Source organism: Aulonocara stuartgranti (genome assembly GCF_965226115.1).
Source record: "Aulonocara stuartgranti genome assembly, chromosome: 20".
In the NCBI taxonomy this organism is placed as follows: Eukaryota; Metazoa; Chordata; class Actinopteri; order Cichliformes; family Cichlidae; genus Aulonocara; species Aulonocara stuartgranti.
This window is the reverse complement of record NC_138956.1, coordinates 12,871,332-12,898,570: the sequence shown is the minus strand read 5'-3', so window position 1 is coordinate 12,898,570 and position 27,239 is coordinate 12,871,332. Positions and strand designations below refer to the sequence as shown.

The following is a 27,239-nucleotide window of genomic DNA, read 5'->3' as shown; positions in this document are numbered from 1 at the left end:
GCTAGCAGCAGCAGCGCTGCAGTTTGTTTTTAGTGAACAGCACTACCTTAAACTGCACATTAATCAGTTGTTTAACAAGGGTACAGACTGCCCAGCTTTAAAGCCTTGCTTACACTTTCCGCGTCCCTGAATCTGCTAGGATCCACTTGGGTCCGAGTGACATATATTTTGTCATTTATCAGTGAAAGCAAGGGTCCACGTGGCATCCACATCTGATCGTTTACTGTGACTGTGCAGACTGGTCCGTGGAGCATTTATATTACAACGCATCAACTATGAATGGGTCCCAAGCAGGAGAATTTAAAGTAGTATGACAGCAATGACTACTCTCATCATGGCTCCAGCCTAGAGTATAATCAAGGCTTGAAAACAACATCACCTAGTTCACTGGGTTGTACAGCAAACACTGAAACTTGGTAAAAATGAGCAGGTATTGACATTATTTACCTTAAGACTGTTAGACCACTGAAAGTCCCTAAAAGCACCTTTCTTCCCCCAGCAACAGCAGAAGCTGCAAAGTGCATGAAAATCAAATTCTGTGTTACAGCCAAAACTTTGAGCCACAGTAGCATGAGTTTTACTAATTTTAAAAGAAACTGGATTTGTGTTACTGCTGAAGTCGCAAAAGAAAATAGAAACTGCTTTTACATGACTCACCAACAACACAAGGCACTCAAATAATAAACCTTTACAAGGTGATATCAGTCCAACCCCTTCAAATGAATGCTATCGCAGTGCATCTGTTCATTCTGTTATGTCAGTTACAATCGGCTTATACATCTGAAATCAACAATGAAGGGATTCAAATTGCAGAGACACTCAGTCCATAGCGCGGTAAAATTACAGGGATAAGCATTGCGCTTCTAGGATAACAGAAGACGCACTCATCACAAAGAACAGTGTTTCTTTTACACTGAACTTGGGTTAGACAGACATTATGTACAGAATAATACATAAATAAATAAATGTAGCTTTAAAGCACCATTAAGATCACAAAAGCCACACTTTTCGCTGCCTGACCAGTTACTTGCATTAAAGAGAAATTTACCATGTCGTCTTACATGTTGCTTTAAATATATTGTCCTGAAGTATATTTTAAAACTTTCCAAAAAATACCTGGCTGAGAAAAGAAAAGGAGAATGACAGAAATGACTAGAGACAAGAGAAAGAGCAAATGCATTAGAAATGTAAGCAAGGGCAGGAAAATAACTTCAGTTATTAACAAGGTGCATAATTGATTACAGCAGTTACTAGCCATGAGCTAAGCAGGAGATTAGCTTACAAATGTATTTTCGTATATTCTTCCCTCTCCAGGCACCTTCTGCATATGAATCAATTCAGAGCACAGCTGGAGGTGTCAAGCATCTACTTAGAAGCTAGAGACAGCAGGAAAAAAAAAAAAAGTGAGACAGAAAACCCGAGCGGGAGTAAGAGAGGGAAGGTAGAGCTGGAAATGATGAGGGGAAAACAGAAGACAGGTCTAACGGATAACAAGTATGAAACAAAAAAAAAAATGACAAGGATACCATTACAAAAATCACAGCAACAATGGGCGAGCTTGCAGATCAAGAGAAGGAAAAACATCCGACAGTGTAACTGAAACCTAGCAGGGATGCCTAAACAGTTCCCATTGTTGAAATGCAGTTTGACTCGTTAGCCTGAGACCCTTTTTTCCCCCTTTTTGAGAAATAAGTGACAAAGACAGTTTTAAAGGTTCAACAGTAGTTCCATGAGGCTGAAACATGCACGGCAAATAGACTACAGAGGTCGAGCCTAATAAACAACAGAAACAACCAAGCTACTAACAAGCAGACGCCGCCAACTCCACAGGCAAACATCCTCGCCACTGTCCGTTCTGATCAGTGACAAAAAGCTTAAACTAAAAGCTTTATTTATACCGTGGGGCCTGCAACCTTTACTATCAAATAAGCCACGTTTGGGCAACTTTTAATGGAAAATTGAGCCATAAAATATTTTTCAACTTTATAATGAAGATGACGCAATAAGCATACATTACTAATGATTTATGATTATTTGATACTTTTACAACTAGAATCATGCTCTGTCATGGTCTGGAGCTGCATTTCAGTCAGTGGTGCTGGGGATCAAAATTGATAGCATTAAGAACACATAAACCTAGTGGGAGATTCTGAATCACCGCGCAGCAACATCTGGGAAGCGTCTGATTGGGAACGGCTTCATTTTCTAGCTTCGCAATGGTCCCAAACACACTGCCAGTGCACTAAAACCATACATGGATAAAAACAAACGATGGAACACTATCAGTCACGGACGGGCCTTCCCAGAGCTCGGACATCAGCATCACTGATGCAGTGTTACATCATCTCGACAGAGCTCTGAACAAAAGGCAGCCAAAGAAGAGCTTTCAATGTCCTTCAAGAAGCCTGAAGAACTACTTAAGACTACTTAAAGCAATCAGAAGAAAGCTAAGAGAGTTCAGGCTGAGCTGAAGAAAAGAGATGGTCATGCTAACTATTGAATTGCAAACTCATTAAAATGGTTTCTGGCTTGTATACTACATTTTCATCTATGTTTTACTTTCATTGTTCTTTTCCCAAGCAAAGTATGAAGAAATAACAGGTGATTACGTTAAAGACTGTTTTTTGGTTTTGTTTTTTTCCCCCAACAAGCAAACACAACTCAGAAATGAAGACAACAAAGTTGTTAGCAAGATTGAACCTATTCTGAAACACAGAGTCCACAAAGCTACGAAGGCCACTTTGGATCCTGCCTGTGCTTATTCAAATGAATCTAATTTAAAACAGCGTACTTTAACAAGAAAAACATGTCAGCTAAAAGATTTTAAGAAAATACAACATCAACTCATACAAAAGGTGAAAAAGAAAAACCCAGAATACTATGATTTAGGAATGTCATAAACCCACATTTTCTGCTTCTGTTAACAGTCCATAAATGTTTGGGAACTGAGGAAACCAGTTGCTGGACTAAATGAGGTAAGTTGTGTAAAGTGCTTTGAGTGCTCAGATAGAGTAGGAAAGTGCTATTTAAGAACCTGTCCATTTACCATTTTCTAGAACCAAAGGTTACTGGAGCCAAAGGGTCAAACTGCCTGGATTAAACCTAAATAACTGCAAGAATGTGTCACTTCCTGCTTCCCTTCAACTCAGCGTTCATTTGGTGTGAAGAGGTTAAAGCCACAGGGGGAGTCGGCCGGTGGTGAGACTGTGTTGTGTCCTGGGTAAACTCCTGACTTGTTCCATCGCCACTGAGGACAACGACAAAAACTGTCGAATGACCAAAGTTAAATCAGGCAAGAGTTTCTGTATTGGTGGTGTTGTGTAACTGTGAGAGTTGGTCTCATTTTATGATTGTCAAAGAACAAAAAAAAAAAGAAAAGGAAAAGACATATTTTAATATTTGAAACAGCTCTTCCCTACATCAGTCGTACCAGTTTTGAGGTTAAGCTGTAGGGACAACAGATGGTGGCTGGTTGAGCTGTTAGTCAGTGTCTCTCACAGTGATATCAACTATTGTGGGCCAACTCCCTGATCCAGTACAGAAGGAAAAACAAGAAGAGAGCCTCAGTGCCCCAGTGTTAACAGTGCAATGGATCATCAACGCACCACATGGGCAAGGCGCACTAATGTTTGGGCTTGTAAGTATGTCTGGGACAGACGCGTATAAATACACACTCACACATCTCCATCTTCCCCCGTGGGCAGCGTGTGTGTTGGGTTGCCATCTGATAGCGTCAGCAGTCTGTTCTCCCTCTTTCTCCCCCTCTCTTTATTTACTCCACTGCGTTTATTTAACACATAGCTCCCAGCGAGGCAATAAATTAGCACTCAATAATAATCTGACTGATAATTACAGCCAGCCAACTACACAGAAGAAAGAGTGGGACAAATGGGCCACTGGCCCTTCTCCTCCTCCTCTCTTTCATCTATAGTTACTGTTTTCATGCAGACTGCTTTTTATTTATTTATTTTTTTCCTGTCTGACACTTAATCTTTAATGTTTTTGTTATCACACAGTCTGCACAGTCATGTGATGTGGTAGTTTAGTTAGGTCAAGCAAATCAACAATTAGAACACATGTGCTGTCAAAATTAACCCCCATTTATAAAGGAGCTCAGTTTGGCAGTTCTGCCAGAAGGAGTATCTGCTAAAAGCACATGATTCAACCTAGCATGTGAATTATTACAATATGTCTCTTTACCAAGAAATAACAAATAACAGGGATGTGTGCTAACATCTCTGGGATGTTGGTACAATATCCCGAGCCTAGTAAGTTCAACATATCTGGCTTCATGAAGGCAGCGTCCAACTCACTAAGTTAGCCAACACTTGCTTCCACACAGTCGCACGATTATATGGTGCTGGAGAGGAAAACCACTATGAACGTGTGAGTACTTTAAGCACTTTCTTTAAGACTAATATATTAATACATTTTAGCCAGTCTGAAGGCAGGAAAGAAAGCTAGCAACAATGGCAACTGGCGAAGTCTGCAGCACAAGTTACTATAGCGATGTAAGAAGTGAACTGTTCTCAGTAACCCTGCATTTACGTGGATAACCTTAAATGATGCAATCAGGCCTCTGGTATCATGATTGTGTAGATAGCTAGTTATTAAAAGATCAACTTTTACATTTGGAGTGCCTAAAAGATACTAGCCTTGTTTGGGGAAATCACAAACATAAAAAAGCCCCAAAATTTAGCAGTGAATGGTATAAATGAAAATCCTACATTTTACTAAAAAGAACAAGCTTTGTACTGAAGGAGTAACTAGAAAAGTTTGGTGACTTTTTTAGAATACTCAATAAAAAAAAAATAAGAGTTTACTGTAAAACATGCAGTTGGTTTGTTTTGGGGTGTTTTTTGTTTGCTTGCTTGTTTGTTTGTTTGTTTTTTATCCTTTTTTTATTCTTGAACTGCGTGTCCTTTTATTTTTTCCCTGGAGGGGACTTTTTCTTTTGAGGATGTGGATCGCTACATATTGAATATGATGAACAGACTGATGTTTGGTTTGGTTTTTGTTCAGGCATTTTCTTTTTCTCTTTGTCTGCCAGCTGTTTTGTCATTGTTGGGAAAATGTGCTACATATGCTACAAGATACGCTATTCTCTAAAAGAAAAAAAAACATATTGACAAATTTCAGCATTTAAAACAACAGCCTAAGGACATGAGAAGCAGAAGATGACGGATGGCTGGAAACTAAAGTAGGAAAGATTTGAATATTTACTTTTTTTTTTTTTTTTTTTATTGTAATAACTGAGATTACCTGAAGAACTCCTCAAACGTCCCGTCTGTCTGCCTTCTCATTTGGCTTTCTGCCTCACCATCTCACTCTGCATTTAGGGGAAGGTAGCTTTTGAGCGCACTGTCAGTCTAATAGCTTTACATGCAGAACCATTTCAGTCACTGCAGATGACAATTACTGATACAACCTGCAGGCTTATCTGTACCCGAGCCTCCACAACCTCCTTCTCCTCCTATATTCAGTCCGTCACTCACCTCTCTTCACACCATTTCCTTCAGCAGCACACATCCCTTCTCCCTACTTCCTAAGCACCCTCTCCTCCTCCTCCTCTCTCTTTACTGGTCATTCGCTACATCTTCTCTTTGCCCCCCTTGCTTTAGCTTCATTACCGTTTACATTTTTTCCTCTTTTTCCTCTCCTTTGTTGTCTTTATCTTCCAAAACACTGGGTCAAGGTTGGCGATTATTTGTGAGTAACGTTTTTACAGCAAAGTCCAAAACGTTAAGGCACTTCAGATTCGGTCCATTCTAAATGCATCTGAATCATCATGAGCGAATAGCAGAGCAGGAAAAGCATGCATGTCTGAGCACATCTTTGTTAATAAATTCTTTTCCAACTTATACACCAGATTACAGCTTTTCATAATAAGAGCAATAACGTTAAAATAGATCAAAGGCTACTAAACCACTGAAAACGGAGGAAAAAGCCTGCGCACTTAGCAACTCATTTATCCTTTTTTCATTCAACTAAATGGCATAATAGCAGCATGTTACCATATGTCTGACTAAATAAGCAGTCAGAGGAGCACACGATAAAACATCAAGCAATTCACTCATATGTAGTGCTATAATGAAGCATGTCCCATCTGCCTCAGTCTGCCTCACTCCTCTGTGTGTGTGTGTGTGTGTGTGTGTGTGTGTGTGTGTGTGTGTGTGTGAGAGAGTGTGAGCATAAACACAGCTGTTTCTCTCATACTGATAAGCAAAGTCTGAACGAGTTTCCTGAGTGTGTAACAGAGAGACATTGCTGTCACCCCATCAGCATCAGAGTTTCCAACTGATTATATGGTTTTAGGTATAAACAAGTGAGGCTGGTTTGTCCAATCAGAGAAAACATCTGGTTCATTCCGGCAGTCTGACAAACACACCGGCAGGTAGGGAAAAGAACTAAACAAAAAATAAAAACAACAACAACGTGATGAAATCAATCGCTAGCCCCTAGCCGCGACATCTGACCAAGTCTTTGCTAGAACTTCACAGTAACAGAGGAGCGCTCCTGAAATGATACAGCTCAAGAAACAGCAAAATGCTGTGTAATATTGTGTAAGCTCATTCCAAGAGACCAATGTAGGCATTAAACAGAGGATCCTCTGGGTCCTGTGGGTTGCTGCTGTGAGATCTCCATGGACTGAGCATGTTGTGGATACTCTACCAGATTTGGAGATTGTGGGAGTGTGTTGGGCTGCTGACTCATTTTAGTCTCTGCTTTAATCTACACTAAACATGATGACAACATCTGTTTCTTCATCTGCTATATTCTCCAATGCTTTCAACAGATAGTTGTCACTTATGCTGATCTCCCATTTGGTCCTAAAAATTTGCCAACTGCAGCTGAAAAGGGGAACATGAGCAATGGGAGTAAACAGAGACATTACATTTAGGAACATTTAGTGTGCGCGCTCAAACCCACAGACCCTAAAAGTTATAGCAGAGAAAAACTTGGATTTATTGCTCATCATTAAACCAAATTCAGGATCATAGAACTAGAATTAGTGTGTTTATATGCATCTCCTAATCAAAGTACTTTAAGAAGTGCAAGACGTAGCAAATATAGCATCAACTTTGGTATCTTACAAAATGTACAATATAGTCAGTGTCTCCTTATTTTAAAAACTTATGCATTTAAAACTGGCCAGAAAAACTTACAGATACCAACATAGTATCATCTTATTTTTAACAACTCGATATTTGTGTAATGCTTTGTGATATTAGTCTATAAATTATTCAGTTATGCCTAAAAAGATCATAGAAACCCTTTTTAAGGCTAAAATGGGTTTTGTGAAGCAAAGCTCTCTCACCTTTGACCACCAAACTTAAAATCAAGCCTTCTTTTAGTCCAAACAAACGACTCCTCAGCAACGCTTCCAGCGTTAACTGGCATGGTATCAAAACAACTCTCTTTAAGTCACTGAATTCAACGGGGTTACTCTGGTTTAAACTTGAAGCTTAAAGTTTTTAAACCCAGGCATCGCAGAGCATAGATTCTGAACTTTGAAAGATGCATTTGAAGATTTCTTTTCTTTTGAGTATTTAAACATTCTGAAGTTTTTAAAACTTGCAACACTTGCAGACCGAAGTTAATGATACCCTGGCTATTACACTACCATAATAATTAAATCACTGGAGTAAGGCTATAAAATTGGGTTATCCTTCATTATTTTAAAGCACTAAAACCTGACCTTACTCAAAATAAAGAGCACTACCCCACCAGATGAATCTCAGAAGAAATGGATTCAAATATTTTCTACGGTGGCCCTGAGAGGTCAAATGCACTGCAACTTAAGAGAATGCTGCAAAAGCATAAAAGCGCACACAACACATGGAAGATGAATAAAAGGAAAGGAAACTAGAGCGTTTTGGGGACACAATAACGTGACGGAACAGCTACGGAAGTGACAGAAACCAAAAGATTTGAAGGACTGCACAGAGACGCTCAAAACAGGCAGAGGATTCATCAGTGCTGTGAGGGCGAAAAGGATGTAAGGAAATGTGAGTTTATTTAAGATGTACCGTTTATGGTTTAGAACACTGATACATGTCTGCTATTAGCCGTTTAATGTTAGCTTACGTCCACAGCTTTTCAGTCTTGTCGCTGTCTCCTAAAAAACACTACAGCTGTGTTTTGCAGGTTTTGCTTTTTCTTGTGAGGTTTTGTGGCTTTGTTTTCTATTTTTGTTGTGTTGCATTAAACTTTTCTGTTTGCTAGTGTTTTCTTAAATTGCACTGCACCTCTCAGGGCCGCTGCACTTTTCTTTCATATAAAATCTAACTTTTATTAAAGCAAAAATGCCTGACAGTGCTACATCACACAGGAAAAGCCAGATATCTGTGTGTTAGTCAGTTGTAGATACACACAATTCAAACCACACTGACAAAAAAAAAAGTTGTGCACTGATATTGCAGTAACTGTTCAGAATAGCATGGAAAAAAAGCTAAAGGTGGGAAAATAGTAACACACCACTGTCAGTATTAATGAGGAGTCCAACACAGTGTGCAAGGTGTTGTTTTGATTCGGAGGTTGTAATGCTGCACTTGGATTTTTTTGTTTTTTTAATGACATGTACTAAGAAATTATAATGAAGGATGTTTAGTACACGTGGGTACAAGAGCTCATTCGATTATCAGTATATATGTTTTTGTCCTAAAAACAAAAACCAAACAAAAAATAATGATTTACTTTTAAACTTTAATTGAAAATATAATTTAACCCTTTTTTACATGCAATTTTATGGCTCAAATTTAATGTGTCATCAAAATAAGAAACCAAACATAAAAAAAAACCAAAAACCTCACAAGTATTAAATATGGAGAATGCAAACCTCACTCAGTGACCTGGTGCAAATCTGAATAAGGATAATTGCTTTCTTTGTAAAGATCCAGGAACATCCCTACAGCACGTGAGTCAAAGAGCATCAACAGCTCTATATATATATGATAGCTTCCTTAAAGACTAAACGAATATGAACATTACAATGAAAAGTGCCCTGGCGCTGTACCACAGGCAATTCTGACAGTAAAAATAATGGCAGACAATAGGACATGTACAAGGAGGGCACAGACAGATTCCATTAGTGTTGGAGGAGCAGGTGGAATAGCATTTGTGACTGGTTTTTCTGGTGACAGAATTTCAAATTTATCTAGTTTTTGTGCATGATGTGCACAGGGACAAAGCAGCAGGCAAAATAAGACAGACAGGCCAACATATGAAATATGGCATATGGTTTTGTTGCCATCTAGTGTCGACTGGAGGAAGTGATTCAAACTGAGTACACCCAGAGTGCATGTAACCAGCTAATACATGGACATTTCCCAGAACAACGCAGTAGTATCTCATTCTGGTAAATGTCCACTTCTATGAATTAGATGTGTGCACGTTTATATAAGACAGGCTTTATGTTAATAATAATGTCTCTTAATATTATGTAATCAGGCTTTATTTTGCTTTTATGTCTGAGCTAAAAGCAAATCAAAGCCTGAGAACATCTCCTCATGATGTAAAGATTGCTTGAGTGCCCATTAATTCTCTTCTGTGAAGCCCTGAGGATTTTTTTTTTTTTAAACTGGACAGCTGGCCAATGATACCTGATGATGAGGAGGACATTTTTCCCTCCCAAACAGAGGTTTCCTGAATAAACAGAAGCCTTAAATAGTTTTAAAAGTGTTATACTGACATGAAAAATTCCCTGCATAATACCCTTTAACCACCTTACATGTTCCCTGTCACATTAAGTCCAAGTAAGATGCAACTGACTCACCTGTGCTTAAAAGGCACATTTGAAGAATGAGAAAAACAAGGCTGGCATTTTATATTAGCCCAAGCTCAGTCAGAGGAAGTTAAAGGGCAGCTAATAAAATAGTCTTCCTAATTGTTCTGTGAGAACACAGAGGCAGAGAGAGAAATTTACCATATGCTAATGTGACTTATAACCTTTTTTTTATTTTTAAAGGGGGGGTGGGGCTTTCAAGACGCACCAAAAGGCCATTAATACAATATAAAAAGAGAAAATCCCTTTTAGCTCTTTAGTTCAACTTGCTTCTATTCTTTCTATTCTCCCGTTCTCCTCCCCCCCACACACACACTTATTCTGAAATTAATCTGCAGAAGATTTGCTATTAACAAAGACTATTCACAGAGTGTGGCACAGAGTGGGCGAGAGCTTTGGCTTGAAAGATGAGGAAAGGGCCAGAGGAACAGAAGGATCAGGCAGTGCGCTAGGAAGAGCACAAAAGACAGGAGGAAATGAGCGAGGGAGTGAAAGGCACCGGAAAAGAAAGAAGCAGTTAAAGAGCAGACGCCACACATCGCTGACCGGCTCTTTCTTGACGTGTGACTCAGTGCTGCGACCACGCACGAGGACAGCGGGCACTGAGTCACCTGTAGCAACCTTCTCTGCCCACTCCTCACACCTTTGTTCCGACACTCAAGGATAAATCGCGACTCCGTCCATTCGGCACACATTTGCACAGCTCCTCTCTCCTCCTAATCCTCCGCTTTCTAACAATTCTGCAGGTCACCTGCTGCGTCTTCTTTCTGGATCATCATCATGATGATCATCATAAACATTAGTTAAACTAGTAAACTAGTTAAACTTAGTGGTGCTACTTTCAGTCTTCATGCCTTACATCTAAATCTTCTTTATTTCAACTTCCACAGGAAGCATTTACTCAGCTGTTTGTTTTTTTTAAACTCTCCCTGCACGTATCCCTCCCCTCTGTATGCAGTGCTGAGGCATCTGTCATTTTCATTCTTGCTCATCATTTCTTTCCGTCTTTGTTCTCCTCCTCATCCTTCTCCTTCAGATTTCATATTTTCTCTCAACCCCTGCCACCCCTCATCCCTCCTTGTCTAATATCTCCTGATTGTGCGAAATATTTATTCATCTTGTAACCCGCTTTTAAAAATCACACCCTCCTTCTGCAATTCATCCTCCCAATGCGACAAAGAAGCGTTACAAATAGTCCCTCCTTCCTTCTCGTTGACCCATTGTTGCGCTTCCCTTCCACTTCCTTTACGAAATGTTCAATCGCTTGTAAAGGGCTCCTTTTTCGTTCCCTTCTCCTCAGTTCTATTTCGCAGGAAATGCGTGTCATCTTCTCTTTCACTCCCATTCATTCCCGGCTCCTCTTCATTCTTCATCCTAACCCTTCACAAAATGTTCCGTCACTTCTTTTTCATCCTCACATCCTTCTTGCTCCCAATTACTTAGTAAATGCTTAATCAGCTGTCAGCTCCCATTTTGAATCGTCTCATATGTTCAGTCTTCCTCATCCATTTACTTTCCCTTTTCAGGAAATATTGCATAACTGTCACAGCTTTAAACTTTTCCTTGCATAATTAATATGGCTCCCTGCCAAATGTACATTGGTTCTGACCATGGGTGCCAGAGAACTTTGCTGCCAGCTATGTAATCCATCAAAACTCGAAAGTTATTTAGATTTTTATCACTAAAAATAACAAAATATTCACTTTTATTATTATGTTTTTAACTTGTAAACACTCGTCCATCTACACTGTGTACATGTCATGTCTGATGTGATTAGCCTGTTCTGGGTCCTAATGCTCTTTCGCTTCCCAAAAGCAAAAAAGCACAGAGACACCACTGAGATTTAAAAATGATCTAAATCCTTTACACCTAAAAGAATTTGGTAATCACAGCTACAATGTGAGCACAGGTTTTGGTATTACAATGGCAGGAAGAAATAGGACCTTTCATTGGCTTAAATCCTGTTTTAATCAACCACCTAACCTACACGGTGAAATGTCACTTTTAAAGTTTACCCCAAATCCCATCTTTTCCTCCACTGATTTATCGGAAAAAACAGTGAACATCCAACATCCATGTGCTCTATGCCATGTACCAGTTTTGCTAGTAAAACATAATCCATATTGATTATGAAAGATGGTCACAAATAGGACATTCCCTTAGACTGTGGCTCCTGGTTGAAAGTAAAATCGATTTGGTTTTAAATTTAAAACATTTTTAATAAAGCTTAAACGTACAGTGGTCCTTAGATTTCAAACACACTGCAGCTTAAGAAAACACCAACAAATAGAAAAAGCAACACTTTACTATTGCTATTAGCTGTTTACTGTTAGCTTGTTCGTCACATTGTTGTCTTCCCAAAAACACTGCCGTTGGGTTTTGTGAGTTTGTGGAATTTTTTCTGTTTCCATTGTATTTTCTTCAACTTTCTTTGTGTTTTGTGTGCTTTTGCAGCACTTGATTTGTCTTTTTCAAGTTGCAGTGCATTTGAACTCTCAGGACAGTTTTGTAAATGTGCTATTCAGCCCTGAAATATTTCACATGGCCATCTCCAGTAATTTGGGGCTCAGAAAAATAAAATACTGCAACTTAAATGAGCAATTTTAGTGAAAATTTAGCAAAGTATTGCTGATCCACATAAAAACTATATTTTAAATGCTGAACCGGTACTAAACCTGCATGTCTTTGAATACATACCTCTAGTTTCTTTTTATATGACCTTTTATTGAGATTCTCCAAGAGGTTGGAGATTCACAGAAACCACTCAATTATGGGAAATATGCTATATTATAATAAATAAATCTGCTGGCTGGAGGTGATTAATGGATGATTAATGGATACACCTTAATGGATAAGTTTAGGCAAACTGCTCATACAGTATGCACTAGATATACTCTTTGCTATGTCTGTATTACTGTGATACAAAATATGACATTCTTATAAATGACCAAAAAAAAAAAAAAAAAACTACCCATGCAAGGGTGCACAGGACAAAGAACTGTGGAAGATGAGTGATCATGCTCTCTGACTCCATAACAGCAAAAAAAAAAAAAAATAAAAAATAAAATTTGAGTAAAGAATGTGAGCAAGTCTGCCCACACTTCGTATGCATGTGCATGTAGGTTTTCATAGCACAGAAACAGTAATTACAAGCAGCCCTCAGCATCAGGAGGTCCAGTCCTGCTCAAGCGGTCATTCTGCTCAGCGCATCCCTCCAGCAGCTTTCTATTAGCAGTGGGAGTATGTTGGAGTGGAGATAAGACAGGCGCTACAGCGATGGGGGGGAGGGGGTGTAATAGGAGGGGAAGGGGGAGGAAGAGTTGTATGAAACAGGCACCGGCTGATGTGTACAACAAGAGCCCCCCCCTCAACCTTCCCCACCCATGACTACACGGGCATCTCCGCACCACTCCTATCTCCAGCTCCAGGAAACTCTCAGGGTGCAATTTACCGCTTGCACTACGCTGATAATACCGTCTCCCGGGCAGGAAGGAGAGAGTGATGGGCTGGGATAGAAAAGGAGAGAAAGACAGAGTGAGATAGGGGGTGAGGGCAGGAAAGAAGAAAGAGAAATGAGGGAGGGAGAACATGGGAAAGAGGAGTAGATAGAAAAAGAACAGGGATGTAATAGGTGAGAAGGGGAGGATAAAAAGGAGGACGAGGAGGAGGCAGGGGGAGTATCATCATGGAAATTGCAAATTCAATCTCAAGAGCCAATTTGCGTCCGTATGAATACTCCGATTTAACCACAGACAAACTCATCAGACTGAGTCACATCTTGACACCACGTCAAACCTATCTCCTCCCACTCAGATTAATCCACTTTTACACAACTTTATCAACAAACTCGTGCAACACCTGACCTCTTCAGTGAACAGAGCTAGGATGACTGCTGACTAAAACTTTAAAGAACTGTACACAGGCAGCAACAGCTCCCTCAATGGGTCACTGGCAGATACTGCAGGGGGAAGCAACATCATATCCCTCACTCACATCATAACCATATTAACAGAAATGATGCACAAAGTTTCTGTAAACATAGAGCGGCAGTCGAAGGAGAGGCAAGGCGTGTTAGGTGTAACAAGAAAAACTAGAAGAGGCAATTAGTTAAGCTGGAGTACAGAGTTGTTATTGTTTAAGTATATACAGCAAATGGTCAGCAATGCCCAGAGGGTCATTTCAGGTTGCATTAGGTCATACATAACATATAAGGTTGGCTGTAGGAGTATAGTTTTTTATTTTATGCAAAAAATACTTTTTGATTTTTTATAACTTTGGATGTGATGGCAATTTTTAATTGGATTAAATCTGAATCTCCTACCACTTTGCAAACCCCTCTTGTCTTGCTTTAGACTCCCAAAGCTTTCGTACTGACCGACTTTCAGAGACATCTGTATTAACCCTTGCAGAGAAATTACTTCCTACAGGGTCCTGCCTAGTGCAGTGTGACTGACTAAAGCAGGGGTCCCCAAACCCAGTCCGTGAGGGCCGGTGTCCCTGCAGGTTTTAGATCTCACCCTGGGTCAACACACCTGAATCACATGATTAGTTCATTACCAGGCCTCTGGAGAACTTCAAGACATGCTGAGAAGGTAATTTATCCATTTAAATCAGCTGTGATGGATAAAGGACACATCTGAAACCTGCAGGACACCGGCCCTCGTGGACTGGGATTGGGGACCCCTGGACTAAAGTGTTTTAAATATGAACTTACTTCACTCTTATTTAAACTATCAGTAGCAGCTCAACACGACACATGAAAGAAACAAGAGATTTAAACTTTAATAGAAAACATGTCTGACGCATGCATGGGTGTGTGGGTGTGTATATACCAACTGTTTGGTCCTCTCAGCTTCCAGCCGTGTTTGTTGTCTTTCCCGGCTCGTGGCTTTGGCCATCTCTTCCTTTGCCGCCTCCATTTCTCGCTGTGCCATCTTGGCCCACTCTTCCTTCAGTAACTTCTGTTGTTGTTCATACCTTAAACCATACATATAATGAATATTGCTTACATTAATGGCAAACTGACACATTAAAGTATGTAAGATGGATTACAGATAATCCTCATGACACTTTGAAAGACCAAATTTTTTTGTTTGTTTGTAAAAAGTCTTTATTTTTAATTCAATATAATCTGAAATGAGTGACTGAGCCCATAAAGTCATCGGGAAAGTGTTTACAGAGGTCACAGCTCAGGACCTTTTTCCCATAGCCTTCTATTGAACCAGAAGCCTTTTCACATGGCCTGATGGTAGGTGTTACAAAGAATGGAGGTTTAACGCACACTAATCTTTTATACTGTTTTTCATGGCTTTCCACAGTACAGTCAGATGTTGTATGTATATATTTATGTATGTCCACTAGGGGGCAGTATAGAAACACTTTAAGCTCCCTCCATAGAATATTAGAAACATGCATTGTAGGGTAGCATCAAACTTATCAGGAGTTTAGTTCATTCATTAGACATGAATCAGAATGCTGACATGAAATAAGAATTACCTCCTTTTATCCATTTTCAAATGAACAAAATTACTATTAATGAAGGTCCTTATCAAACATGATTTATCCTGTGCAACACAGTTTAACCCGGGTCTCAAATGTCAAGTGATACCTGAGTTTAGCTTATAAATAGCAAAGGCCATGACAGCTAAAATAATTTGTGAAACTACTTTATATAGACACACTGGTAACCAATATTGAACTAGCAAGCTTGCATCTTGCAAAAATCAAACCTCTTTGGATACAAAAACAGCTTCCATCAAAACAGAGACATGTTGTACAATCGCACAACCCAGAATGGAAAAAGGAGCTTGATAATTTTTACAGGTATTTATTTATGCATTTACTTAACTTGACTTAATATGAAACCATGCATGATGCCCTGCAGGTTAAATTAGTCAGGACTCTTTTAGAAGAAGCTCTCGATTTAAAGGCTCTCTGAAATGATAAGCATCAGATCATATTTCTGAAACCTTCACAGTGTTGCATATTATCCTGTTACAGCTCATTTTAGTTTTTTTGATTGAGCCTTCAAAAAAAAAATGTGGCACACCTTCCACATTTTTTGTTCTCTTTCCAACGCAAACAGAAACACAACCTTGTGATTTATAACAAATCACAAAAAACCTTTTGCTCCAATATGCAGCAATTCTATTTGCAATGCATTCAAATGGTCACCAGGCAGAAATCTTAACTAAAATCTGTATCCTGAATTTCCTTTAACTCACCTCCTCTGATCTTCCTTGCTGAAGGAGGCCGATTTGCTGGAGTGCGAACTGGGTTGTGCGCGCTGCTGTGGGCCTTGCTGAGATTGAGAGCCTGAGCTGGCACTGTGAGAGGAGGCTGAACAAAGACAACAAATGTTCAAAGGAAAAAAGATTATCACACAAGGTAAAAACAACTTTGGCACTTTTGTGGCTTACAGCTTTACTGTCAAAATAGGGACTAATGCACATGTATAATTAATACTATATAATCAAACATTGTAATCTTTCTTAAGAAAAAAAATGTTTGTATGAACTAAAAGATTTTTCATGGCTCAAAATTTACTTTAGGTCAGACATTTAGTTGATAGTGAATCTGTGTTTTCTTAATAGAAGTGTAAAACCCTATACATTTTCTGGCAATGTTTGACAATTTGATAAGCAACAGTCGATTTCAGTAAATTAAATTCCACTAAAGAAAAAGAAAAATAGTGATTTTTTTTTTTCTTTAAACGAGGACACCACAACGTTTCCCTGGCTGCCAAAATCATTTCCCGCTCTCAGTTTATTCTGACACAGGTGTCCAGTTAGAATAGAATTCAACTTTATTGTCATTGCACATGTCACAGGTACAAGGCAACGAAATGCAGTTTGCATCCATCCAGAAGTACTTTAGCCATGATATAGATATATTACAATATATATATATTAGCAATAATATAGATATGTAAGTATAAAGTTAAAAAGTTAAAAAGCTTAGTTAAAAAGCTCAGGCAACACATTTTTTTTCTTAAAAAAATATTTTCTCGTTAAACACGTATCAGCTGATGTGATACTGCATTTACAGATGAGACTCGAGAACCAGTTCCAAATTGTCCACTTCCCTTGAATTGTATGTGTCAAAGTTTATCAAGTTCTCACACAATGTTGGCACACTGTACTTGCAACTGCACATAGCAGAACAATGACGCCTAATTCACAGCGGGTGAGGTTTTTTCACACCTCAGTTCCAGTCAGTGTGTTCACACAGAGATAATAAAACGGTTAATATTGGGACTCAGTGAAACCTACTCCCACAAAGAGAGAGAGAGAGAATAAACTGTCAGCAATCAAAAGGGGAATAATTAAAACAAACTGGCTTCTAAGCAAACTTGATAAGTGCAGAGGCACCAATAGAATCTAATCTCAAAAATGATCACTACCTGTGTTTGTTTGAGGGCTTGAGGCAGGTGATGACGTGCGGTCTGGGGCAATGTTGGCAACTCCTCTCATTCTTTGCAGAACATCTTCTGACAGCTGGACAAACAGAGTCAACAAAGCATATAATATACACGACGTGTTTTATTTATTTCATAGAAAAAAAAACATTTGTGTAATCCTTCAGATAAAAAAACAACAACAACAAAAAAGCATGAGCCTCTTAAACATGCCATTAATAGAGGATCACTGAACCTCTATTGTATGTGTATCTGTATGTGTGTGTGTGTGTCTTTGTGTATCCAGGGAAGTCCTTAAGCACTACTACCCCAAAAACCACAGGAGGGAGCACTGACTCACTGTTTCTATGAGTCACACTGAATGTGCAACCAAGGCAGGCTCTCTTCTTACAGACATTTTCACAAAAGATTTTAAAAGCACTTTGGGTGCTCAGAGTAGAAAAGCACTACATAAAAACTGTTTTTACATTTACAAACCTGCTAACCCCATTGCATTCCACCACAACGTATTAATTTCCAGTCGTTGTTTTTGCAGGATCTGAGGGTGTCTTCATTTCCTCATAATGTCAGGATATTTGGAGGCACACACCCACACCAGCTGACTTTCTGTATGTGTGCGCATGCAAGAAGTTTAACTGTGGTAAATTTTAATTTACCACTTAATCATGCACACCAACAGGCTAAAGGTGAAATGAGTACACATCTGCATCATTATGACAATGCAAGAATCTCCACAAACGAGTTCAGAAAAGAAATAAACATGGAGGTGTATGATTATCTAACTGATTTTGTCAGCGCTTGACAGGTGACCGAAAGCTCAGCAAAACTAGACATGCCTATACCCTGTTGAAATCATTTCTATTTGTTGTTTTGTTCATTATCGTTTCCTGTTTTAGAAGACGACAATTTAGTTATATATGCAACTGCATTAGTGTTTCATTGGTTTCACTTGCATACACTAACTCGCTCTACTTGGTTGTGTTAAAAGTATAAGCTTTCTATATGTCCAACAGCACGTGAAAGCAACACTGTAAAGAGGCGTCAACTCCACACCAAACCTCGTTTGAAATCTGCTCATTTCAAGCCATCCACTTTTAGTTAAACATATGCTCAGTTAAACCAACATGTTAGGCAGTTATGACATTTATACGAGTCTCCCCGTTTTTCTTTGATACACACTTACTGTGCAGCAGACATGTTCACGTAGGATAACAGCGAACTTTAACGTTTCAATGCAAACTAAATGTGTTATTGTGTTAACGTTGTTAGCAAATGCCAGCGACTAGGTAACAGCTAAAATGTTTAATTTCGGGCAATTAGTTTTCCTGCTAAGTAGGCAATGTATATGCCGAATTTACCTTAAGGTGCTAAAGTTTTCTATATTTCTTAGAGCATCTGCCACGTATATTCTTTTACTTGTAAACAAGGAACATTACTATTTTCACCTTATTACGAATGGAGTTTGGGGTAACAACATTTTTTTTTACATATTTCAGCTCTTTCAACAACCTGTCCCACCCTCTTCCTACCTTTGTACCTCCTCATTTTAGCAGTGACACTCTACCGGTCGTAGACTGATAGCTTGAACAAAGCAACAACTTAATTTGACAATAGCCAGTCAGCGCTAAACGAGACATTAAAGTAATGCTAACATGGCTTCTCAAGTGCTAGCTAAATTAGCATTACCTTGACTCCACGGAGAATTCTGACCCTGTCCTCATCGTCAACACCGAAGGACACTTTTCTTGTTGTACTCTCTCCCGAACCCATGCTTCTGCTGCAAACGCACAGCTTTCGTGGTGAGAAAAATGTTTATAATATGAAATAATGTTGCTGTCCTGCCCAATGACAGAATGTGAGACAGAATGGATAGGGTTGCCAGGTTCTTCGTGAACCATCCTCCTCTTGCACATGTGTAAAGGTCAGATCGTGTGTTGGAAATGATAACATTGCGTGTGAATACGAAATTGTTAATAAGAAATTATTACATGTGTGTTCTGGGGGAAGTCAGATTAAATGCAAATTGCTTAATCGCTTTAAAAAAAAACAAGGATTTACAGGCACACCTGGCAACTCCAGGGTCATAGTTGAATGGCTGAAATATCAACAGCCAATCAAAGGCTATATACGGCATAGATTATTTCTATGCACCCGTAAAAGTATTGAGACAAAGAAAGTTGGTCACAAGACACACAGAAACATTGCCAGATAAGTTTATTTATAGAATAAACACAAAACATGTCTCGGTTTATGCCTAAATGTCAGCGTCTGCGCACAGCAGTGTTTACTGTATGGGGAGCAAACACAACATTCAACACGTTCCAATAACATTTACAAAACACACAAAATGGAAACATGATCTTGTGACATAAATGTTTATGCCTCAAGATCTCACAAAAGTAGTAGGCGCCTGTATTGATAAATCTACTCTATTAAAACACCCAAAACATGAATAACACATTTTTGTAAACAATCTCATGTGATTGTAATGCTAAATTTATACAATGCAAGGCAGCAGACGTATTGCGGGTTTTTGTGTTAGCTGGAAGGCAGTTCACTTGGCTGACTACCCAAGCAATTTCTATGCAGGATGTATTCACATCCCACTGCTCAGTGTGATCCAGGAGTCTGGTGTGTTTGAAAGTATACTGAATACCGGGTAAACAGGCTCTTTAAACACAACCTTTAAGGTGTGGAGATGTTCCCTGCGCCCTTTGGTGCTGTGGAACGTCAAAGTTCCCCCCTCGTAATCCAGTGCAACCTCAATCTTGACCGGTGGTGTGGTCACTTCCTTAAGGACCACATTTGAGGAGCACTGGCACACTGTCAGCTTGCCGTTTTTCCACTGCAGCCTCCAGGACACAGTGTTGTGCCCCAGACGGCTGTGGTCACCACGGCGAGGAATGCTCTTGTAGCACACGCCCAATGACCACATGCTATTGGGTCCCACTTCTACAACCCATACATGCTCGCCGCCAGAGAAACCCTGGCTGCACAGGATCTGAGGTGCACTCGTGAAACGCTCGGGGTGCTCCGGGTACGACTGCTTGTTGGAGCTGTATTTGACTGTGCGCAGATCGTTGGACACCAGCAGGTTGGGGTGGGCGGTGAAGATGCTGAAGGTGAGTTCCAGTGGGTTGAGGAGGATATGAAGAGAATCCATGAGGCGGGTCATTTCTGTGCAGAAGTCTTGGGTTTTGAGACCTCCCTGCAGGCACATATTATTGAGTGGAGCCTTTGAGGGGATGTTGGAGGAAATGGCACTGGTGACAACATGTCTCAGCTTTTGTTCAATCTGCATGAACCTGGAGAGCAAAGGATTTATTATTACTTACTCAACTCATCTAGCCATATGCCATGGGTAATAAACAATTAAATGTCGGTTTATTAGTAAGAATACTGCATCACTTTCACTTTTCTTTTCATTTTTACATTGTTCTATATATTTCTTCTTTTTAATTGTAATAGCAGGGCAGATTTCTGTACCTGTGTATAAAGATGCATGTGTCCGTCTCATTGAGGACCTCTGTGGCACTCTTTTGGGCCTCCATCAGCTGCTGCTGCTGCTCCTCAAGTGCACTCACGCCTAGCTGCCAGCTTTTGCGGCGCTGTCCTCTCTCCTCCTCCAAGAGCAAAAGCAGGCGATCCCTGTACCTGTATCACAGCACACAAGTGAAGCGGACTGGTCATTTTTATTCCTTTTATTATCGTGATGTTACTAAACAGAGTCAGGTAGATCGATTCATCACTGTGTCTGCTTTAAAGTTGTACATGCATCCATTGCGTCCATACAATGAGAAATAATCACAAAGCTCAGAAAATATTCAACAATCTAAGTTATAATCTGTGCTAATTAGATAAGGTTAGCCAGCTAGCCAAATGGTTTTTTAAAAATCAAACAAAAAAGTGAAACAGATAGCATCTGATTATGTATGTGAGTTGTTTTTGTTTTTGTTCTTTTAATAAATACCTGGTACTGAGAAAATGCCTGTGAGATGAAACTGGCTGAAATGCTGCTGGTAGACTACCTAAATGATAAGAAATGTGCTAGGAGGCACACCCAGAAGTTCCTGAACTTCCAGAAAGTTCCAACCCTCAGCATGAACGTCCATATATTAATTTGGACAACCTATGACATAATAGAATAGAATAGAATAGAATTCAACTTTATTGTCATTGCACATGCACAGGTACAGGGCAACGAAATGCAGTTTGCATCCATCCAGAAGTGCTTTAGTGATATAGATATATTACAATATATATTAGCAATAATATAGATATGTGAGTATATTACAGAAATGGGTCTATTATGGTATGTTATAATGTACACGGTATGAAGTATGTTGTGAATATTCTATAACTATAAGTATGTACAGGCTGTAGTGAGTACAAGCTATGTACAGGATATGAACAGGATATAAATATGAAAAACTATACAGAATATGAAATAAATAACTTTACAGAATCTGGGATATACAGCTATACAGAAATGGGAACTATGCAAGTTGTAAACAGTTGTAGGATTAAAAATTATCGAATGTACAGAATGATTATTTACACAGAGCTATACAGTAGTGCAGTTAAGATAAGTGAGGGTGTAGATAGTTTCTACAGAGGCTATATAAAGTGCTAGTGGTTGTGAGTGGTGGTTCAGTCCATGTTATTATTGTGTTTGAGGGTACAGTTGTCCATTGTGGGTGTGTGTATGTTCAGTCCATGAGTTTAACGTGGGTCAGATGTCAGGAGGCAGAGTTCAGGAGTCTGACAGCTGTGGGGAAGAAGCTGTTCCAGTACCTGGTGGTCTTAGCCCGGAGGCTCCTGTGGCGCCTCCCAGAGGGCAGGAGGGTGAAGAGTCCATGTGATGGGTGACTGGGGTCTTTGATGATTTTCCCAGCCCTTTTCAGACACCGCTTCCTGTAGATGTCTTTTATGGCAGGAAGTGGTGCTCCGGCGATGCGCTGGGCAGTTTTCACGACCCTCTGCAACGCCTTCCGGTCCGAGGCAGAGCAGTTCCCGTACCAGACTGTTATACAGTTGGTCAGGATGCTCTCGATGGTGCAGCGATAGAAGTTCACCAGGATGTCTGAGGACAGGTGGTTCTTCCTCAGAGTCCTCAAGAAGAAGAGGCGCTGGTGAGCCTTCTTGACCAGCTTGGAGCAGTTGGTCGTCCAGGTGAGATCCTCGGAGATGTGGACTCCCAGGAACTTGAAGCTGCTCACACGCTCCACAGCCGTCCCCTTAATGTGGATGGGTGGATGTGGGTCAGCATTCCTCCTGTAGTCCACGATGAGCTCCTTGGTCTTCTCGGTGTTAAGCAGCAGGTTGTTTCTGTCGCACCACTCAGCCAGACGATCCACCTCCTCCCTGTAGGCGGCCTCATCGTTGTCACTGATGAGGCCAATCACCGTGGTGTCATCTGCAAACTTAATGATGGTGTTGGAACCATCAGCAGGTCTGCAGTCGTGGGTGAAGAGGGAGTAGAGGAAAGGGCTCATCACACAGCCTTGTGGTACACCGGTGTTCATTGTGATGGTAGATGATAATAAACTCCTCCAAGAGTCCCTTGGCCCTGGGGAAATTGCTGCTATGCATGCTCAATATTTTTATTTAACTTAACGTACAACTAGCTCACACACAGCCTCACTAATGTGACTGAGCTCTACATTTCAGTCTTACTTCCTTCCAAAGATATACCTTCTTGAATGTTTTCTTGAAACTTACTAAAGTATTAGGGTGTTACAGACACCCTTGAATCTGCACCACAAAACAGACGCTGGTAGGCCTAAAATGCAGATGAACTGCATTAATTACATACATGCTTACTACATTCTTTGAGGGGTCGAAGTTTTGGTCTGTATTTTTATTTGCTGCTGAAAATATGAAGCACATCCTGTCAGAGAGAAGCTCCTGAAGAAACTGTTCTACCACCTCTGAAATATGCATTCTGGGTTTTCCACACCTTTTTAAAGCCAATATCATTTGTCATCTTGCTGTTTGAAAACATACTGTGCACGAACACTGGCTGACTTTTAAAGCATTTGGGAAAAAAAGATAATTCCTGTTCTTTATTGAGAATTCATTCCATCTATTTTTACATTGTGATGGTTGTAGAGTTTAACGTTTAACCACAAAAATCAAATGAAAACCTGCAAACATTTTTATCAAGTGCTTTAAAGTCAAAGATTCGTGAGGATATTCTATCAGAACAGGGTGTGTTTGGTTTTATGAGAGATTGTTGAGCGTGCATTCATACCTCATATAGTTCAGACTGTAATTGGGGAAATGTGTTTTCAAAGCCTTTAAGTCCATCTTTGGTCACTGCATTTGCTTAATTACACCACCTGCTACTTTTTAAGGCAGTGTTACTAGCAGCAAATGTGCAGCAGGTTACCTGTCCACCAGAGCACCTATGCTGTCCATGACTGTCACAGCCTTGCTGACCATTTTTTCTCCTACAGCTTCAGAGGTTCCCTGATCCTCTGCTGTCTTCTGCAGGAGTCCCTCTGTCAGCTGCAGTCTGCTAGAAATGACCTGCAAACACACATGTAATATGTTTTAAGATCTTTTGAGTTTCACACGACAGGATTCTTTCTATTGTGTATAAGCATAAAAGATTTCGGATCTGGAAAAACTGGGTGCCCTTTTCTCGTAAGTGCTTTCGGAAAACAAGTAGAGAAAACAGATCTATATATACATATATATAGTACTGTAAATGTTTTCTGTAATGTTAAGTAATATATGATCATATTCCATCAAAGTTTGATCATTTTCTGGTCCAAAATATTAAATTCAACGGTCTGACTTTGCACTTTTGAATTGTATGTATAGCACGAAACTGTGCACTCCCTTAGATTCTGCCAAAGGTCATCAGGTTATTCCTATCAGACAGATTTGTTTTGCATTCCAGATCTTCACCACTCCTCAAAAATGGCAGTGAGTCACTGAGGTGCCAAGCCCTTAATTTATATGTGAAACAAGTTCGGTTCCCATGTCTATGTCCCATGTGCATAGAGCATAGTCTTTTAAACATTGTTCCAAAATTATATTACAGGATTTTCAGGTTTTGACATTTCTCAACAGTAAGTTCCCTGATGGGATTCACATATTTTTATAACATGAATTATGCATTTGTATAACTTGAATATTTTATTCATGAGTCTACAAGCCCTGTCTGAGCACTACTTTCACTTTTGTGCATGCTCAGCTGACCCAGATATGCCCACATTTTGTAGGTTATCAATTTATTTATTAATACATATATAATAACCCCCCTTCCTAATATATAATGCTACAATATAACAGTAGGTAAAATGTTAAAATGTTAATGCAGTCAAAAGTACCTTATTTCGGGCCTCCAGCGCTCGTCTCATCTCCTCTTCAGCTACGCTAAAGATGAGAACGTCGTGGCTCTCGTGATGACCCTCTACGACGCACGTGGTGCACAGAGACATCATGTCGTTGGAACAAAAGTACTCAAGGGGACGCTGGTGGATGGCACAGGCCTTCACTCTCAGCTCCGTCGTGGGCTCCACCACGGGGTGGGTCCTGAACAACTCCTTCTCGTGGTGTTTCTGAAGGTGTCTGGAGCAGAGAGACACCTCACACTTCAGGCAGGTCTTCACGGCGGGCGACTGCTCATCTATGCACTGATCGCAGAAAACCTCCATTTTGGTATCCACGCAGTCGGCTTGCATGTTCAGCAGCAGCGCGGTGGCCTTGTAGTTCTCAATGATGCTGCGAAGTTTGAAATTTATCTGCAGGTTATCCGTGCCAGGATACTCCTCACGACATTCTGGGCAGCGCGGCAGGATTTTGCCAGTCTTATCCGTGCTGTCAATAGTTTTGCGGATACAGAATAGACAGTAGTTGTGCCCACAGGGGAGAGCCACCGGGTCCGAGTAGAGCTGAAGGCAGATGGGACAGCTCAGCTCGTAGGCTAGCTGGTCCTCTGGCTTTGACAGCGACATGATCCGAGGTGGTGAGACGGGTAGCTGCTTTTGTTCGTGCTTAGTTTCTCTTCTTTTGTCAGGTCTTCTAAATACCTTTGACTAATCTTACTTAATTTCTCGTTTCTTATCACTTCTTCTCAACCGTCAAGCTGTCAGGTGAGTCTATACAGAACAGGCCAGAAGGGCAGTTAGTGCATACTTATCCGACCAGGAGGAGGTGTATCCACAAATGTTTGCAGGACAACATTCCGTTCTTAGACACCTTGTTTGCTGTGCTGCCAGGAACTGACACCATCATACTGGCTGCTGTTGACGGTTAAAATATTTCTGACAAATCATCAGAACCTGTTTTAGGAAAGAGGTATGAGGATGCTGAATGCTGCTGGAAACCATAAAGCATGAATTTTGGTTAAATAATACTTAATATGTGCAAAAGAAAATCCATTTTGGGGAATTGAATGCTTTCAGTTTCTTTAAAAAGTTCCACAACCAATAAAGAGTATCACCAAGCTGAAGGGAGAATTGTGGCTTTGTCTGGCAGTAGCTCAGTTTTGTTTCAGTTTTGTTGGGCTGGGAGGAGGAGTTGGCCGTCCCATTGGGGTCTGGAATGTGGGGCCTCCCTGCTGCTGCGGAGTCGGGGCGGTCTGCTTCTCTCCACCCCAGGGAAGAGGGTAACACCACCTGGGTCTGGGTGCAGTTTCCCCCTCCAGGGGCAAGGGTACCTAGATCTGGGGCTTAGGGTATGCTTGGGGAGTGTACAGTGTCTATTTATGTCTATCTCCACGTTGGGTGAGTGTTGAGTAATTGCATATGAGAGCATGAAGGTGGGAATGGATGTTTGTATCTGTGTGTGCCTGTTTGTCTGTGTCTATATGTCAGGTCGGGTATCAGACGCCACCTCTGTAGGGACATCTCAGGCCCTCCAATGTATGGAGGCCTATCTCCCCCACCATTCCCCCTTCCATTGGCAGACGCCCTCAGACATCGGTGCATTGGTGGTTCTTTGTGTCCGGGGATGGGCGTCCAGGTACACACCGGCTCACTCCTGGTGGCTGCTTGTCGGGGCCTGGAGCCTGGGGCTCGCTCGGGCCCTTTCGGGGGGTGGGGTGCCCTCGGCCTCTGGGCCTGGGGCTCGGTCACTCCGGCACAGCTGGCTGCCGGCGGAGCTCACGGGCACGTCACTGCAACTCCCCCTGGCCTCTGCTCCGCGGCTGCTGAGTGACCTCTCATCTGGGACTCTCCTCAGCTCTTTCTGGGAGAGTGGCACGGCTGCCCCTCTGTTGGTCTTCCTTGGTCTCTTGTGTTCTGGGGGTCTCTGGATGTCTGGAGCCAGGATCTCCTCTATACCTGCTTCATGTGCTGGAGGACGGGGCTATGGCTCCCCACACCCTCTAGCAGATCATTACATGAAGTAACCTTTTGAATACAAGTGCGCTCATGCTCACAGGTGTACACACGGGTGCTCACACAAACAAACTAAACCTTTTTTGGCTCCTACCTCAAAACACACTGTGCGCTGTTGATCTTATGTGCTGCACAATAATATTCAATATTTAGTATTTACTGTTATATTCACATAGATTATTGTGATGATGTTGTTTATTATATTGCTCTCTTTTTTTGCTTGTTTTCTCTTTTTTCTTTCTCACCAGGTGATTGACATATGTATTTTTTGTCTGTTTTGTTTTGATTGTTTTGGTTTTATGCCCTTTATCACTGTTCCTCTTCCCCGCTGTTTTTCTTTCCCTCTTTCTTTCTCCCTTTTCTTTCTCCCAGTCATGTCTATCCCGTGTTTAGCAAGTGAAAATATATTGGTAAAGAAAACCCATTGGGCATCTTTCTTGGCCTTTAGACAATAATTCTGATGGCAAAAGAACCAAATGGGACAGGCGAAAGAAAAAAAAAAGAGTATCAGGAAGAAAGGTGACCGAACATGACATGGTCGTTGATGTCAGATGGGCTGTATTTCCCACACTTTTTCATGTACTGGGTTTTTCCCACATAACCATCGCTAAGGGTTTATAGAGAGTCATCTGAAATGAGAAAATATCCAGTGAGCAGCAGTTATCTGGGTGAAAATACTTTGATG

At 40.6% G+C, this 27,239-nt stretch overlaps 2 protein-coding genes across 4 annotated transcripts in view; both read right to left on the bottom strand.

Moving 5' to 3' along the window:
- Positions 1-19,102, bottom strand: part of LOC309697337 (MICOS complex subunit mic25a-like) — a 75,002-nt gene extending 55,900 nt beyond the window's left edge. For 2 of the 3 annotated variants that reach the window (XM_082519192.1, XM_082519193.1), the window contains exons 1-4: positions 18,888-19,101; positions 17,187-17,280; positions 16,009-16,123; positions 14,617-14,761 (exon numbers count right to left, since the gene is read on the bottom strand). In XM_082519192.1, the coding sequence (XP_082375318.1) occupies positions 14,617-14,761; positions 16,009-16,123; positions 17,187-17,280; positions 18,888-18,971 (438 nt within the window). In that variant the 5' untranslated portion in view covers positions 18,972-19,101. Of the gene's footprint in view, positions 1-14,616; positions 14,762-16,008; positions 16,124-17,186; positions 17,281-18,887 lie in introns of all 3 variants that reach the window. The other variant, XM_082519191.1, reaches the window with a different exon arrangement.
- A 296-nt stretch (positions 19,103-19,398) lies between these two features.
- Positions 19,399-25,396, bottom strand: LOC309697732 (E3 ubiquitin/ISG15 ligase TRIM25). Its single transcript, XM_082519847.1, has 4 exons — positions 24,542-25,396; positions 23,593-23,732; positions 20,688-20,855; positions 19,399-20,506 (listed from the first exon to the last, which is right to left on the bottom strand). The coding sequence occupies exons 1-4, from the start codon at positions 25,166-25,168 to the stop codon at positions 19,798-19,800; spliced, it is 1,644 nt and encodes a 547-aa protein (XP_082375973.1). The 5' UTR covers positions 25,169-25,396; the 3' UTR covers positions 19,399-19,797.
- Between the last annotated feature and the right edge of the window lie 1,843 nt (positions 25,397-27,239).

What these genes read in the sequence shown, in the direction of transcription:
- LOC309697732 (XM_082519847.1), bottom strand. Translation starts at nt 25,168, where the DNA reads ATGTCGCTGTCAAAGCCAGAGGACCAGCTAGCCTACGAGCTGAGCTGT. An exon ending in CGCTGGAGGCCCGAAATAAG is followed by an intron (nt 23,733 to 24,541) that starts GTACTTTTGACT and finishes GTGTGTTTGCAG; the next exon opens with GTCATTTCTAGCAGACTGCA. An exon ending in ATAGGTGCTCTGGTGGACAG is followed by an intron (nt 20,856 to 23,592) that starts GTAACCTGCTGC and finishes GCTGTGATACAG; the next exon opens with GTACAGGGATCGCCTGCTTT.